Raw genomic sequence first — 16,148 nt, 5'->3', positions numbered from 1 at the left:
AACCGAAAGGCTTGTCCGACGCACCGAGTCTATCAGGCGAATTCATGTTCCGAGCACGCAGATAAAGATCAAGGTGTGACGGAGAAACTCGTAGACAAGGCAACTCGCTGGCCCCGCGACACCACGGGCCGTCCTGCGAGCTCTCTTTTCAGGCATCTGTGCAAGTCTTGCGACTAGACAACTTGTACTGAGCTACTGTAGAAACCTACGAAATGCCTTTCTGCAGAGAAAGACCTGTCTCGGCGGGCCTCTGTGTTGACAAAGAGAAACAGGATCTCCAGCGAGAAATCGAGTCTCGTACGTTTCCGCTCCTCGGGAGGTGTATGTACACTCCAAAACCTGTTGGAATGTGCAACGATGCGTTTGCCTACGCAGAACAGAGTGTCTCTGGGTCGCAGAGCTCTAAGTTTCGGTTGTCGAGAGGCGGAAGTCTCTGATTGGATACAGCAGCGTTGTCTGTGGTGCATCCCGGTTAGGTACCAGCTGTCTGTATGCTCTGGGAAACGCGAGAAAACAGAATAAAAAACTGTCGTCCGCCGCGTAGACTTCGCCGCGTTCTGCCAAGACAGACGAAAGCGTGGAACGCACCACCGTCCTCCGAAGGAAGAAGCGCTTTGACAGAGCCCCAGATACATAAGCATCTGCAGAAGAATTCACGGGCATGTGTCTCCTCCTCCCAGGAACTGGGGAGCGCAAGAGACTCTTAACAAGACAAACGAGAGCGAAGATGGACAGAGGATCAGAAACCAACAGAGACAAAGCAGTCGGACAGGGTCTAACGAAAACGCAGAATCATCTACGAGAAGCCTCGCGCTTCCCACGGCGTTTTCGCTTCGTATTTGTCTCGTTTCCAGCAACTCTAGAGAGTTCGGCAGCGACATCCGCCCAGAACGACGAATGGGAACAAGGGAATTTTTCCAAATCTGCATGCATCACAGCCAAGTCGTTGAATGCCCGCGGATAAGCAGCAAAGGCAGCGCCGTCCAGCCGACACTCGCGCAGCCGATCCTGCAAATAAAAGACGAGGTGTGCAGAGCGAAGGGGAGACAACAAGGAAAAAGAAGCAGAAGAAGAAGGCGAAAAAGACGAAAGGGGAAAAACGAAAGAAGAGCAAGACGAAGAAGAAGGCAGAGAAACTGTCGAAGACCAAGAAGAGACATAACATGAACGAGAGGAAGACGAGCAGGGAGATGAAGACGAGGACGAAAGAGAAGAAGAGGAAGGCAAAGAAACGGCATCTTCCCCACCGGCTGTCGGTTCCTTTCCCTGACTAGCATTCGCTTTCTGAGTCGTCTCCTCGTTCGTCTTCCAGTGTCCATCAACGGTCTCTGCTTGTCGGCCCTCGGCGGTCGCTGGCACACCTGTCTGTACACCTCGAGGGTTCAGAGGCGCCGCGACAGTCGTTTTCAGCTGGGTGTTTTCTCCTTCGCTATCGCGTTTCTCCTCGCGTCTGCTGTTCCCCACAGCTACGTGAGACTTCTCGTCTTCTGAACGTGGAAAAGGCTCGAAGACGAAAGGCTGGAAGCGCAGAGTTCGCATCGTGTAGGTGGAGAAGGCATTGCCAATGAGAAGGAACGACCTCGCTTGTGCCTGGAAACGCGTTTCCGCTTCGGTTGCCCTCTGACGCCGTTCAGCAGATGCCTCTCGACGCGGCGTCGGCTCCCTCTTTGTCTCCCCGTCTTGCCTCTGTCTCCACGTCGCCTCTTTTTCCTTTTCCTCTTGCGCGGCTGGCTGTCGTCCATCTGCGTCCAGCCCATTTTCCTTTTCGCTCTTTGTCTCGTTTGCTTCCTTGTCTCGGGCATGGCCTTCCCTGCCGGGTTCACGGCATCGCTGCATGCACTGGCCACAGGCGCGGCACCCGGGGCGCAGGCAGGAAGCGCAGAATGGAGCCAGCAGAAAGTACTCGCTGAGGACGGCGCCGTACAGATCGGCGTCACAGTGCGGCAGGAGAAAAACGAACAACTCCCTCGAGTCGCGCGGCGCAGAGGCGAGCTCGCGGTGCGAATGCCAGCTCGAGCAAGCCGCGTTAGGCGACGCGGACGCTCCAGACGAGACAGCCGAAGAAGCCAGTCTAGCCGAAGGCGACAGAGGCAGAGACACAGTAGAGGCGTTTGAGGACGCAGCCGAGAAGGGCGCGCCCGACGCCGAAGAAGCACCCAGGGAGGTGGATGGAAGCGGAGGGGACAACGACTCTCGCGAAGACGAGCAAGGGCAGGAAAAAAAACGCGAAATGTCGCGGTGGAGAACGGGTGGAAGGACGCGACCAGGAACGACAGGCTGTGGAGAAAATCCCAGTCTCTGGAGGAGCGCGAAATCCGTCAAAGTCATGGCCGGATCGGCAATGAACGTGGAAGCTTCAGAAATGTTGAGCATGCGCTTGATCAACAGAGCGAGGCCTAGCTGGTAGCGACAACTTGCGGTGTCACTACACTCCGTCGGGCTCCCCAGACCTAGACAAATCAACGTACATTTTCCATGCCAGTTTCGTTCTGCGCCGTCTCCTTCGCGTTCTTTGCGTTCTTGCTGGAGCGTCGGATCCTGTCTCTTCCGTGTCTGCTCTTCCTTCAGCTTCTCTTCCCCTTTCTCGCATGGCCTTCCCTCGCCCTGCGTCGTCTCCGCTGTCTTGAGCGCACTGTCTTCGTTCTGGACAGGCACTCGCGCTTCGCAGAGAGTCGTCTCCTCTTCGTCCTCGACCGGAATCTCCCGAGGTGACGCGCGTCTTTCTGCAGCGTGAGCAGCAGCCCCCGGAAGCGATTCCTTTCTCTGAGGCGCCTCCACAGAAGACGCCGCGTGGAGACGAGACTCCGACGAGGACGCAACCGCCTCCGCGAGCTGGAAAGACGACAGAGGAGAAGACGCAAAGCAGCCATGCGGAGAGAGCTCCGCAACCGCGGCAATCGGGGCGATGCAGAAATCTGAAGAAGCGAGAGACGAAGAGGCCGCGGAAGACGTAGAGAAGCCTCCCCGACATGAAGAGCGACCTGCAGCTGTCCCTGTGTTTTCAGAAGAGGCCATTCGCAAATACTGGATCGCGCGCTCCAGGGTGTCTTTACAGCTGCGCCAGAACTCTGAGTGTTCCAGTTCCTTCGCGCATGCAAGAATTTTTTCTTGGACGAGAGTTTCGACTTCCTCGACAGTCCGTTCGCCTCTCCGGCCCTGGCGCCGCCGTCTGTCTCTGGTGCTCCTTACACTCTGGTTTGCCCGAGTCGCGTCCTCTTTCCAGCCTTCCTCGCTTCGCGGCGGAGCAACCACTGGCGGCGACGCAGGGGGAAAGTTCTCGCTTCCGGCGGGAGGCGCGAGCGAGGAGGGAGATCCCTCGCTTGTTCCGTCGCCGAGGTTCTTCAAACGGCGGCCTCTCCGTCGAGAGCCGACAAACGTCCACACCTGAGGGTCTTCCATAGAGAAAGAAAGGAGAAGGAGAGGGAAGGAAAAAAAGAGGAGAGGGAAGGAAAAAACGAGGAGAGCAAGGAATGACGCGGAGCAGAAGGTAACGCTGGAGAAGGGAGCAAGGGGAGGAATAGACAGAGAGGAGAGAGAGGAAGCAGAAGAAAAGGACGAAGCAGAAAGGAGGAAGTTAAGAACGAGTGAAGGAAACGAGGAGGGCGAAGGCAGCGAAGCAACCGAGAAAGAAAGTAGGCAGGAAAGACGAAGAAACGAGGTGTATATCGGTTGGAGTTGCAAACAGAGAAAAGGCCAGGACGAGAAGGAAGATCCAAGGAAAAAAGAGACGGCATTGGCCAGGAAGCGATCAGGAAATGAGGAAGTGTGGAAGTTTTCTGCAAAAGTTTTCAAGCAGGCTCGTTTTTCTCACGCATGCAAAAACCAACTGCATGCAGAGACAAGAGCCGCGCCGAGACGACAGGCCTGGAACGCATGCAAGGGCAAAGCAGCCGCCACATGAAGACACCGTTGCTTTATTTTTCACTTTTTTTCTTCTTTTCCGCTTCTTCCTGTCTTTGTTCTTCTCCTTTTCTGCTCTCCCGCCGCAGTAGAGCAAGTGCAATGTCTCTCTGCTTTTCACTTGTCTCCTTTCAGCAGTCTGCGGTGTCTTCCTTTCGCCAACGCGCGCGCGCCCTTCTGCTGGCTCTGTTTTCCGTCCTGTCTCCGTCCCCTGTGGTGATTTGTTCTTCGTCAATTGCATGCGCATCTCTTCACGCTTGTCACTTCTTTCTCTATCGATCTCTTCCAGTCGTTCTCCCTGTCTCCTCCGCCTTTTTTTTCTGTCGCTGCGGCTCTCGACTGCTTGAAAACTTAGGAACTCGAATGCAACGTCGTTTGCGAGATACAATACCGCGCTTTGTCAGAGAATCCGCCTGTTCATCGACTCGGTTCGACAGCTGGAAGACCTGGGCTTGAACGCTCTCCTTGCCGTCCCTCGGTCTCCGCTGCATGCGTCCGGACTTTCCTTCCCTCTGTTTTGTCAGCGCTCGTTTCTTGCGTTCCCGCTTGTCCTTGCTTTGCTGCGAAGGTATGTTCAGCGACCCCCGTCCTCTTCGTTAAAGTTTTTCTGTCAGACTGCTGTAATTTCCGGCGAAAAAATCGAAAGCTCACGTCGCTGTGGTTGCTGCAGAAGGCGCATCGACAGCGGCCATCCACGACGACCTGGGCAGAGGGAAGACAGAGAAGAAAAGAAGGAGAACAAACAGATGCGGAGTCGAAGGGGACGAGGGCAAACAGGAGGACGCCCAAGCGTTCATGATACAAAACAGAGCGGAGAAAGAGGAGCAAATGAGCAGGGAGCGTTGACGCTTCTATGGAGATCGGAGATGCTGCTGGGGGAGGAGGAGGTGAAACATGTTTCGAGTCTCACGATGGAAGGCGAAGGCAATCGATTGCGAGGAAGTATCAGCAGAGTGGTTCGCACTGCTGAGGCTCCCCTTTCGTATCTCTCTCCTTGCTGCCCCGCAAGTCAGCTGCGAAAGGAATCCAGATTCTTCATGGCTTCTTCCTCTTCCTCCCTGGCTTTAGACACGACAGTCCGCCAAGCCTCACCTCGCTTGGCGACTCACCTCACCATTCCTAGAGTATCTCTCGTCTCCGCGCTCGGGTGTACGTTCACCCGACGTGGTGTCTGCGCTCTTCTTCTCCTCACGCTGTCGGTTCTGCGCATGTCGACGGTGTCTGGAGTCCCTCGCAAACCTGCTGCCGCTTTCTGTCCTTCTGCCACCAAGCTGTTGTCTGCCCCGCGCATGCAGACGGCCTTTCTCCGAACGTCGCCGTCTTCTTCTCGCGCGTCGCATCGAGGCCGACGCGTAGCTTTCCTCTCTTCCCTCCCCACCGTTTCGCTCGCAAAAACGCCTTCTGGACTGAGGCGTCATGGAACATCTCAGGCTGCCTTCTCGCCCTTCTCAGTACATGCGGCGTCGTTCTCTCGCTCTGCCTCTCCATCGTTCTCTCCATTTGTGCTCTCAGCCGCATCGAGAGATTCTCGTTTCTCTCTGGGACCTCCTGTCCCCCCTGTGTCTCTCGGCGTTCCGTCCCCCCCTCGCTCTGCTGTCTTGGAGCCTGGTTCGGCGTCCGTTGCGAGCTCTCAGCTTTCATCCCTTTGGTTGCTCGGCAGAACAGGCGAAGAAACATTCTTCCACTCGCGAAAAGGTCCTGCATGCAAAGAGACGGCTCTCTCTGCGCAGACACCCGGGCACCTTGGCGCCGACGAGGAAGGGCCGCTGCCCACCGTGACGCTGAGTGAGTGCAGAGAAGGAGATTTCAATCTGGAGAGGTTTTTTGAGGCATTTTCCGAAACTTTTGGTGTACCTTGGTCATGCCCTTCGCTTGCGTCCAATTCCTCTCTCGAGGCTGTCCTGGCGTCCTGGCGAAACGGATGGTTCTCCTCTTCTGTCGTCTCTGCTTCACCACGCGTCCCATCTGCACCAGAGAGACATTCCCTACCTCTCACGCTTCCTCCGTAACACCCTATTCGTTCATAATATGTATGTATATATGTATATATATATATATGTTGACCCCGTAGCTGCGAAACGCATGCGCGTATATGTACACAAATATAAAGACATAGAATATAAAGACATATGCATGGCACGTCATATGCATATATATATATATATATATATATATATATATATATATGGTTCCAAAGACAGACGCATGCCTGCAGATCATATTTTCGTATATGGATATGTGTACGTGCATACGGAGAGAAATGTTCTTTTTCTTTTCTGAGGTTCCGCGTCTTCCGTTTATTCTTATTTTCCGATGTTTTCTAGCGCAAGAGGACTTGGACTTTTATCGGGAGTTGGGCGTTTCGCCCCAGGCACCGTGGTGGGAAGTTCAGCAGGCGTACGAGATGAAGCACAGCGAAGTGGAGGACGAACGCACCTTGAAGAAGATGGAAACTGCGTTTCTGCAGATTTCTGGGAAACGATTTAACAAAGACTTCCTCGAAATCTGTCGGAGATATGAGCGCCAGCACCAGCCCCCGCCGTCGCGACTTTCCAAACTCTTCTCATGGATTTTCGGCCGCAAGCAACCTCCTGTCCACGACGTTGACTGGGACAGGTCCGTTTTCTCCAGTTCGCTTTCTCACTTGGTTCCTCTCTTTCATTCGCTGATGCATCCACACCGGACAAAAAGAACCGATGCAGACTCCTCGTCTGTAAATTTACGTTCACAGATGCATATGTCTCTCTCCATATATATGCCATATATATGTATAGGCTTTTTCATCTCATAGCTGCATCTCAGCATCCAGTTGATTGTGTGTTGTCTCCTCTGAGGGCTGTGTCTACCGTCAGCTTCTGTGAGGGTGTTGTTGTCTTTCACCGTCGTAGAGCTTTTCCCCTTGTGCCTTTCATTGGTTTTGACGACTTTTTCTTTCTGCCCGTTTCCGCAGCGGCTTCCCGAGTGAAGAGGACCCGGCCTACATGAGTCAGGTGGATGCGCCCAGAGAAATCAAGGAAATCATGATGGGTCTGGGCGACAGAAGTGGTGTATTTCGCGACATTTCGAGGGAAGATGACAAGCGGCAAGACGGCCTTTTGAGAAGGTACAAAGAACGAGAGAATTCCGAGTTGAAAAGCAGATGTTTGCTCTGTGCAGTGGCATATCTTTCGACACCCAGACGTAGGTGAATATCTGTGTGTCCATTGCTGTGGGCGCTGGCCTCTGTGTGTCTGTGAGTGTATGTATGTCCACTCGTCGTTCACCTGTCTCTGATCATAGATCCGCATGAGTATCTAATATATGTATATATATATATATATATATATATTGACATAGATTCCCATCCATGTAAATAAATACAGATGTCAGTGTGTACCACGTAAAGGATCCGAGTGATCTACAAGGACTGCAAAGTGATGCAGTTTGGCTGACACATGGCTTTCTGGATTCCGCCTGATTTGCTGGGTTTCGTGAACTTCACGCCTTGAAACTCGAGAGAGGATAAGGCGCTGAATCGCGCGCTGACCGAACAGGGTTGACGAAAGCTCCGTGCAAGAATTCGCGTGAAGCTTCCCGCCCTCTGGTGGTGTCTGTACACTGCGTGGAGGTGTCTGTACACTGCGTGGTCTGCAGGTTCGACCTCGCTAGGGTGTCATCTACGGGAGGTTTCTTCGTTCCCTTGGCACTCGTTAGTTTATCTTCATCGAAGCTCATTACGCCTGCGTTGACCACCGCCTTTGGCTTAGCCGCAAGCTACATGGGAAAGATCGACAGCAGTGCGGTACGTGAGGAGAGCCGAGACAACACACAGTCTTCTCTCTGTTATCCTCCTGCCACCGTGTGCCCTTTCGCTTCTCCCTCACAACTTCCTCGTCGCCCTGGAGCGACCTCTCGCCAACTCTTTACATTCGCCTATCTTACACCCTTTCATAACGTTCCCTCCAGTTTTATCCATGTAAACATAGGGATGCATGCTTATACGCATATATATATATATATATATGTATATACAATCAAAGGTGTCTACAGATAGGGGGAGATGCAGATTCCTAAGGAGTGACAGTGAACAGAAAGGTAGAATACCTTTTATATATATATACATATATGGGTGCGTTTAGGAAATGCGCATGTGTACAGAAACATGTTTTTCTTTTTTATGACTGTCTATGTGTGTGCCTTTTCAAGCCATGTGTTTTTTGCTCCCTGTTTTTTTCAGAACCCACAATCTGCGGGAGGCCAAAGGGGGTTTAGTCCGCCGACATTGAAGACCCTGCTGTGGACTGGCGGGCTTCTTCTTTTGCATGCAGTTCTTGGCGTTGCCGGTGCTTCGGCGCTGCTGACTGCGGTAGGCAAAGAAGACACAGAAAAGCAGAAGACTTTCATTCACCTTTACATTGACAAAGAGACAAAAAGCAGTCCCGCGTATCTGTGTTTGTCACTTGGGAGTCGGTATCTGTGTATGTTCTTTTTCGAGGGATTCTTGGCATTTCAATTTCTCGTGTATACGCGGATAAACAAGTTTCTCCATCTGCGCTCGTTGGCGCATGCACTCGTTCTGTCCACGGGTTCCTCCTCTGGCACCGAGGACCACCTTAGTTGGCGTACATGCATACACCGTAATAACAGCGCTCGCCGCTGTGCTAAGTGTGCATGGATGCATGAGTGCATGCTGGCACTGATGTGAATCGGGAGGCACCCACGCATCTCTCGTGGCAACTTTATTCACAATCCTCCCTGTGGTGAGTTTGTAGACAACGCCCCTACATTCAGCTGATTCTCACAGTTGTCTGAGCCTATCCATTACCACACCCCAGTGTTGCCTCCACAAAGATATTCATAAACATGTACAATAAGTGTACGGGTATATGTACAGGCAGTTCGCGTATGGTTGTCTGTGGGTGTGAAGGGGCTTTTGGGTCGTCTGTTCGATGACGTCTGTGCAGATTGGTCGCCTGCCATTGGGTTTGCGACCGGAGAGCGTCGTAGCTGCGATGGTCATTCTCCAGTGGTGGTTGAGTGCCGTGGCGTACCGCACTCACGAGCCGGTGGACGGAGACAATTTCGACGATGCAGAAGATGATTTTGATGCCGACGATTCGCGTCCAAAGGTTCAGGACGGCAGCGACGACGACGACGCCGGCGACGACGACCTCAGTGGTCCACTCGACGACTGACCGAGTGTACCTACACCCGGTGCGCAGCTGCGAAAGGAGTGGAGCGCGTCTGGATGGCTGCTGGCAAGGAACGAGCGAGGGACAAGTAGATGTATATAACGAGCGAAACGCCGTCACGACTCACGATCAATTGGTATGGCATATTAAACCTGTCACATATTTGGCGCTCCAGCCGGGCGTTAGTCGTGGCAGGGACGGATTAGATGAAGTGGTGCGTGGATGTGAGACAAGTGGTGACAGTTATGGCAGAACGATTCAGGTGCGGCTCTTGGGGTGAGCGTGACTCGCTGCGGGAGTGTTGTCTTTTCGCGGAAGAACGTCTCGGTGGCCCTTCGAGTATTCTCGTGGTGTGCCACTACACCATGTGGACGTCGTTTACTTTCTCCGTCTACTGAGGTGCAGCATTCTACCTCGCTGGTCGTTCGTGGTCGGCACTACAATTCTCGTGCAGGCAACTTTGGAACGCATGCGAGCGGGGTCTGTAATCCAGTCGGCATCCACGCTTGCTGTACGGCATTCAGTTCGGTTACTAGGGAGGCGTGTATCTACTCGTGAGAACCCAAGGTACACCCAGTGTATCATTCGCCATCTTGGCATTTTGAACGGGGATAGACAGTCTGCAACTATCGAAACGACGCATGTCCTTCTCTGATATCACCATGGTCGTTCTTTTGCCGGAAAATCGAAGTCAGTCAAAGCGATACTGAATACTTCTTTTCCTTACTGCACAACTGGCTTCAGGTTCACCGGTCTGCAACAGCTGCTGAGAAAGCTTCGTTCATTACGAAACAGCTTCTCGGTTAAATATCTTATGCGCTAACTTCTCCGCTACTCTTGGACTTATAACAAGCATAAACTTAACACGTATGACAAGATTAAGCGAGGAAGATCGAACAAAAATGAAACCGTCCAGTGCTGGTCTTTCTATTATGATCATGTGCGTTGTCTCGTTAAGGCGATGGCGTAGCCCCTTTTGCACGATGACCGTATTGTAAGCGCACATGCCACAAGCCACTTTAGAAGCCGAGACGTTTGGAGTTTTCCTTCCTTCGGACGTGGAAGTTCAGTCACTTAGAAGCAACAGCACTGCCATGGTGTTCGCACTCTGTGTGAATGCGTAGTAGCTCTGTGTTCTGGTGGCTTTCTTTCAGCCGAAAAAAAGCTCCACCGTACGCGCACGAAATACAATCTCCCTCAAGTGGTCGGAGTTTTTGCATCGCTGTACTAGAAGTGAAAGTGAATCGCTGGAACTACCTGCAGGATTCATGTTCACTAGGGGGGAGTCTGCAGAAGGGTGTGCCAGAAAAAAGGATTAGGGGTAACGTTTTGTTGTCCACACATGGTTGCGATTCAAATTGGTCCATCGACCTAGGAAACTTGCTAACTGAGCATGTACACCAGCAGATGGTGTTTTGCAGATGAACGGCAACGAATGCAGAATATTGACAGAGGTGGCCTTACCGACAAAAACCAGGAGTCGCAGTGTTTCACAGACGCAGACACAGCTACTTGGCGACAAACCCCGACCCACGAAAGACATTCTAGTGACTCTACCGCTCTATTCCAGCCTTTCCTTTCAAGGGTGTATGTGTAGACGGGCATTGAGAAGAAAATGAAATATATGCAAGAAAGCGTTAACAGAGATACACTTCTTTGCAGAGGTACAACTTGCCACGCTTCGTCATTAATACGAAAGATATTTTGTCTTGACGCATACGCAAACTGAGTTACATATCTACACGCTCGGACCTTGGTTGTTCTCTCATTTTGAATTGTCGGTGCCACAAAGTGGTGAAACACGTTGGCAACATGTCCTTGAGTTACCTTTTGGTTGAACATCTGTTGAGACCCCTCATATTCATGCACGTCATCGCCTTTCTAGTTTCCGTCTTCAAGCAGCAACAGGTTCGACGGCTAAAGAATGTTCGATGCGACCCTCCTCAACTTCTGTATCGTTTACCTCTATCTCTGTTTCTTTCCTCCGCGCCTTCATGTCTTCCCCCAAATCAAGCTCAAGCGCGAGCCAAGAAAGTGACCTGCTTGCGTTCACCCGACCGCCGGACTTAACAAAGCCTGGGGCAAGACACAGAGTTTTCACAGGACATGGTTGCGCAGAATTCATACTCCGAGTCCTCCATCTGACCTTTATCAAGGTATATCAACATCTGTGTACATACAAGTGCATACATTTGTCGTATGGTCCTATGTGCATGTCGCTGTCCTGATGAATCTTCTACGTTTTCTGGTCTTGCACCTTCTCCCGCTTTTCTCCCGGTCGTACCTTGCGTTGCAGGCATCTTGTCGACTCCGTTGACCAGGGCTGTCTTGATTTGTTTTGTGTCTTTGTAGGGCAAGGACATGAGGATGGCGGCGACGCCCGCGACCACGGGCGTAGCCATGGAGGTTCCGGAAAGTTCGCGAAACTGGTCTGGCGGAAAGGTAGAGAGGATTTTAACGCCGGGCGCCGCAAGGTCAACCGTGGCCGCTCCCCGGTTGCTGAAGGGAGCGAGTTGGTCCTCGGAGTTTGTCGCAGCCACGCTGACTACGTTTGCGAGCCGGTACGAGGCAGGGTAATGCGGAATTTCGTCGGTGTTTCTTCCTTGGTTTCCCGCCGCGGCAATGAAAAGGTGACCGACGCTCTCGGCCGCTTCCAGAGCCGCAATCAGCGCCTCGGACCAGGTGGGACCGCCCCAGCTGTTGCAGCTGAGGGGAATTCCCATCTGGACGGCGTAGTTGAGAGCCTTGATGGCATCTGACGTCGACCCGTTTCCGTTTGCACCCATGAACTTAAGCGCGGCAATGCTCGTGTTCCCACAGACGCCTTTCACCCGGGAGTTTTGGTCCTTGATCGCCCCGATGATGCCGGCGACATGCGTGCCGTGGCCGTGGTCGTCCATGGGGTCGCCTTTGTTTTCGCGGAAGTTGAAACCGTACACGTCGTCGATGAAGCCGTTGCTGTCGTCGTCGATTCCGTTGCCAGAGATCTCGTTCTGGTTCACCCACATGTTTTTCACTAGTGCAGGGTGGGTGTAAGATACCCCCGTGTCGATGACTGCAACAACGCGCTTCGGGTCGCAGTCTGCCAAGTCGTACAGAGAATCGTTCAGACCCGACTTGTCACGCCAGTAGCCCGCACCGCCATCTGCAGGTGCATCCACAGAAACCAGAGGCTCTCCGATGGAGTTTGCCGCGGATGGGGATGTGGTGGCGATGCGCCTTCTGTCGGAAAACCGGTCGGATGAAGGGGAGGGCGAGTTCGCGTGTGGGTCGTCTTCGCTGGTGTCACGTTCGGCTGCCGGAAATTGCAGGCTGTCGATCGAGAGCTCCTCATCGTACTCAACAGACGCCACACATGGATCCGTTTCCAGCGCCTCTTTCATTTCGTCGCCGCCGACCATCTCGCAGTTCCGCAATTCAATGACGTCAACACCAACGCGCTTTAGAGATTCTTCTGAAATGCTGCAGCGCACGGGCTCGAAGTCCTCACCCACCTGTTCAGGCTGCTTCGCAGAATCCAGAGATATCACTTTCGTCCGGTACGCGGCGTACTCGTCAATAACGCGCGCTGTTAGAGGAATTGCTTCGATGTCCCTGGAACGCAGCGAAAATGACAGGAAACAAATCATTTGGCGCGTCTGTGTAGATGTCTTTTTCGCGTGAGTACGTTTGAATCCCTAAGACGCCTCGGATGTCAGGTAAAAGGACTTTTCATACAATGTATCGCCTGCAGCACGTTTCTTAACGGTTGTTATATGCTGCTTTTTCCTGCCGTCCATCTTTTTAAGGGTGCATTGGTTCTGTGGCTCATCGTCGCCGATATTTCGGGAGGGAAACCCCCGCGATTCATAACACTGCAGTGTTCTATGAGATTGTGTCAGGCAAGGCCTTCAAAACCATACCTTGCTATTCGGCACTTCTCACTTCTCCCGAAACAGATTACGTGCGTGTTCTTACTCATGGGCACTTTCGTTCATTCGGAGACCACTTTTGTGGGAAGCTTTGTATGCAGAATTCCGAGATAGAGACCTCCGCAGCGCCCTCATTGTCGCCCCGCTGTCTACACACTCAGGCATATAAGTTAGGAGAAGCGTTGTTCCATGTGGACCGTTTGTGGCAGCAAATGCGATAAGAGGTAACCGGAAGGGTGTTCCCGAAAATGCCAGAAATAGTGTTGACAACAGCCAGAGGGAACGGCCTCGCTCGCGACAGCCCGCCATCCTCCAGGTTCTGTAAGGATACGCGGAGGGGAGTAGCCAAAATCTCGCCGATACTAGCGGAGTTCTTGCAGAAGGATTAGCCAGACTAAATTGAAAACCTGAGCATCCAAACAGCAGAGTTTCGAAAAACAGTGAATGCAGCAAAAGAATTGGTGCTGTAGAGATACGATGTGTCCGGTGAACTTACGAATCAGTGGGTACACCTACGTGTTTACACGTATGTGCAAGTAGGCGTATTCAAATAGACAGGGTTCCCGGAAACAACGAATGCTGACCGTACTGAAAGAAGAACTGAAACGACATCAGTAAGCTGCTGTTTGTGTCGGTGCTAAATACACAAGCTGTTGATAGCGTCTCACCAGAAGCCAAGTGGCGGGTCACGCCACGTAAACGGTACTGCTTCTTCTGCTGCAAGGCCAGAGGGGCCTTTGGTAATGCCAACGACAAACAGTATACAAGCTGGTTGACAACAAGAAGCTCTCACGTCAGGCTCACGATACGTTCACCCGTTTGCAGTGCCGGGAAGAGCAAGAAAAAACTCTAAAATGGACACCAAAGAATCGTGCCTCGTCCTGACATTCTGAGAGCTCTCACGGCAAAGTTGCCGCGAGCAGACTGCGTAGTTGAGGAATCATTTTTTCTCCCATGGAGCCGCTACGGCTTTTGGGAACAGCTTGTGGACCATGTCCACGTCCATATAATACCCCAGCTATATGGAAACGAGTTTCTTCATCTGTGATTCTTATGGTTTGATTTGCTCGCAAATCACGATAAGTGTATGCCATGGGTGGAAGCCCTCTATCCAAGACAGAGCAATCTTTTGAAGAACGGAAATCAAGTGAGGATGAGACAATCCGGGCTTCCCCTATCAAATTTATCCATCATATAACCTCTACTGATTTTGATCATCAGCGTAGGTGAGTGCCGCACTACAGGTCGTGTTCCGCACATCTTCCTACATCCAGTCGATGTATCAGGTTTCCATGTCAACGTGGAAGAAAGCGACTTGTACGGCAAAACAGTTTTCGACCGTGGCTCGTCATTATGGCATTGGCATGCTTCTTTACCAGAAACAAAGGGGTATGAGGGATAATTCTTTTCCCGCGTCGACGGCTGGGTTCACGTGCCGCTACCAGCATAGATTGCAGACAGGATATGTGGTATGCGAGGCTCTGTGAAAGATTCGACCACTCGTCCACCGTCCGGGGCAATGAGGCTTTTGTGCGTTTGGCCGACGACGCGCTGCGGACGTTAGATCGACTTGGATATTCGTCGGTTCTACCGTTGACGTCCACTACGAAACACCCTAGAACGAAAACGTCGGGGCTCGCTACCATTTGAGAACTTTCGCAAAACAGTCGTGTTCTCTTAGCCGATGTAGCAACAAGTGATTTAGAGGTGCTGTCGAGTAATTACTCGATTTGCGTACTGGAGCCTCTCATAACTTTCCCACGATGTCTGTCGCGTTCTTCGTTTGTGCCGCCTGAGGAACCAAAAACGCCGGTAAGATCTCTTTCCATTCAGCGGCGGAGCTGGTTTCGCTTTCACCTTTTTTACACTCGCTTATCTAAATGGCTAATTTTAATGCTACACAGAAGAAGTATTGCGTTTCCTGTCCTGGTCGTCATTCGACCACAGTTCGGAGAAAAGCGGATGTTAGTTGCGAGGATCGAAACTAGCAGTAAAAAACCTGCAAATCCTCGTGAGGGACTCCATCTCTGAGTTGTTCCTCGGCAACGAGACAGGCGAATTGCAGCGTTCTTCTCCCACACGGCGCAATTTGGATACTCTGGATGATCTGCAGCTACCGCGACTGCAGCAGGCCGACTGGCTGAACATGGCCACTTGTCGTCTCGCCACTTGTTTTTTCTAATGAGGAACTCTCTAATTCAGGCGCCACACTTGGTTACTTGCATTCCATCGCCGCTTATCGGTTTTCTTCACAAAGACTGTACCTGCATCGGGCGAACGCGGACCCCCGTTTGACATGCAGATGACGCAGGGTATTCACAGGTCCAAAGCCCAAAAGAACTGAGGCACTTCACGCGTTGCTTTGAACAAACAGTTTCCATGAGTTCTCGACACTGTCCTTCATCGAAGTCTCAGTGGAACAGGGCAATCTTCGTCCTCTGCTTCGGATTGACCATGAATAAAAGAACGGCGACGCTATGCACTCGGCGCCTAGCAATGACCCTTCCTGCCCAGTGACCTTGGCCACACTGGAGTGACTGAACTTGCATTTCCCCTTGCTGTTTCTTCGAGATGAGCTCTTGGGAACTACGGACTAACCACCGCAGACAAAAGCGTAGTTGCTTTTGTCTGCGTGGATGTGCATCCTTAGAGGGAAATAAATAGACGCGTATTTGCAGATATACACCTGCACATGTGCAGCGGCACACACTTGGAAGGTCAAAGTAGCGGGGAAGAGCCGCGCGTGTGCTCCTGAGACTCACCCCTGTGCATGTGCGTTGTTTTCCTTCTTTCGGGAAATCTTACTCCCCCACCTTGTTTTTATTTCCAAAGATGTGATGGGGCACGGAAAGGGACCGTTTTACCGGAAGCCCTCTTCGACTTCGACCCCTTTCCTCCCTGTGGATCGTCTCGTCTTCCCTCGTCTGATGTCTTGCTGCCAGCTGCCCGAAGCTGACGGCGAGGCCCGCTCACAGTTTAGCGTCGTCCCTCCCTTGTCGCTGTAGCCCTTGCCCATAGTTTCTGAATTGGTAAGGACTTTGAGGGGGCGAGAAACGCATGAAGTCAACCGTCTGAGCGTTGCTTGTCTGCTGTGGACGTGGGCATCTGTGCCGTTCTTTTCTGTGCAACGGCTGCCGGAGAACTCTCGTTTTCTCGAGGAACCCAG

General features: G+C 52.2%; 3 protein-coding genes across 3 annotated transcripts; 1 reads left to right on the top strand and 2 right to left on the bottom strand.

Moving 5' to 3' along the window:
• Positions 1-422: 422 nt before the first annotated feature.
• On the bottom strand, positions 423-3,751 carry TGME49_248780 (SRR1 protein). The gene has a single exon (XM_002367183.2). It carries the CDS (start codon positions 3,397-3,399, stop codon positions 793-795), a length of 2,607 nt encoding a protein of 868 aa, XP_002367224.1. The 5' UTR covers positions 3,400-3,751; the 3' UTR covers positions 423-792.
• Positions 3,684-9,695, top strand: TGME49_248770 (hypothetical protein). Its single transcript, XM_002367182.2, has 6 exons — positions 3,684-5,685; positions 6,225-6,516; positions 6,851-7,003; positions 7,534-7,681; positions 8,117-8,245; positions 8,844-9,695. The coding sequence occupies exons 1-6, from the start codon at positions 4,647-4,649 to the stop codon at positions 9,072-9,074; spliced, it is 1,992 nt and encodes a 663-aa protein (XP_002367223.2). The 5' UTR covers positions 3,684-4,646; the 3' UTR covers positions 9,075-9,695.
• Positions 9,696-10,079: 384 nt separating this feature from the next.
• SUB7 (subtilisin SUB7) lies at positions 10,080-13,838 on the bottom strand. Its single transcript, XM_018780878.1, has 4 exons — positions 13,651-13,838; positions 13,029-13,389; positions 11,356-12,665; positions 10,080-11,147 (listed from the first exon to the last, which is right to left on the bottom strand). The coding sequence occupies exons 2-4, from the start codon at positions 13,289-13,291 to the stop codon at positions 10,966-10,968; spliced, it is 1,755 nt and encodes a 584-aa protein (XP_018635016.1). The 5' UTR covers positions 13,292-13,389; positions 13,651-13,838; the 3' UTR covers positions 10,080-10,965.
• Between the last annotated feature and the right edge of the window lie 2,310 nt (positions 13,839-16,148).

This window comes from Toxoplasma gondii, chromosome XII, assembly GCF_000006565.2.
Source record: "Toxoplasma gondii ME49 chromosome XII, whole genome shotgun sequence".
Classification (NCBI taxonomy): domain Eukaryota; phylum Apicomplexa; class Conoidasida; order Eucoccidiorida; family Sarcocystidae; genus Toxoplasma; species Toxoplasma gondii.
The sequence above is the reverse complement of the archived record's forward strand: the minus strand, read 5'-3'. Positions and strand labels throughout refer to the sequence as shown.

Coding starts and splice junctions, on each gene's coding strand:
- TGME49_248770 (XM_002367182.2), top strand. CDS start 4,647: ATGCGGAGTCGAAGGGGACGAGGGCAAACAGGAGGACGCCCAAGCGTT. Junction 7,004..7,533: donor CAAGACGGCCTTTTGAGAAG/GTACAAAGAACG, acceptor CGTGGTCTGCAG/GTTCGACCTCGCTAGGGTGT. Junction 7,682..8,116: donor GAAAGATCGACAGCAGTGCG/GTACGTGAGGAG, acceptor TGTTTTTTTCAG/AACCCACAATCTGCGGGAGG.
- TGME49_248780 (XM_002367183.2), bottom strand. CDS start 3,399: ATGGAAGACCCTCAGGTGTGGACGTTTGTCGGCTCTCGACGGAGAGGC.
- SUB7 (XM_018780878.1), bottom strand. CDS start 13,291: ATGGCGGGCTGTCGCGAGCGAGGCCGTTCCCTCTGGCTGTTGTCAACA. Junction 12,666..13,028: donor ATGAACGAAAGTGCCCATGA/GTAAGAACACGC, acceptor GCTGCGTTCCAG/GGACATCGAAGCAATTCCTC. Junction 11,148..11,355: donor CAAGATGCCTGCAACGCAAG/GTACGACCGGGA, acceptor GTCTTGCCCCAG/GCTTTGTTAAGTCCGGCGGT.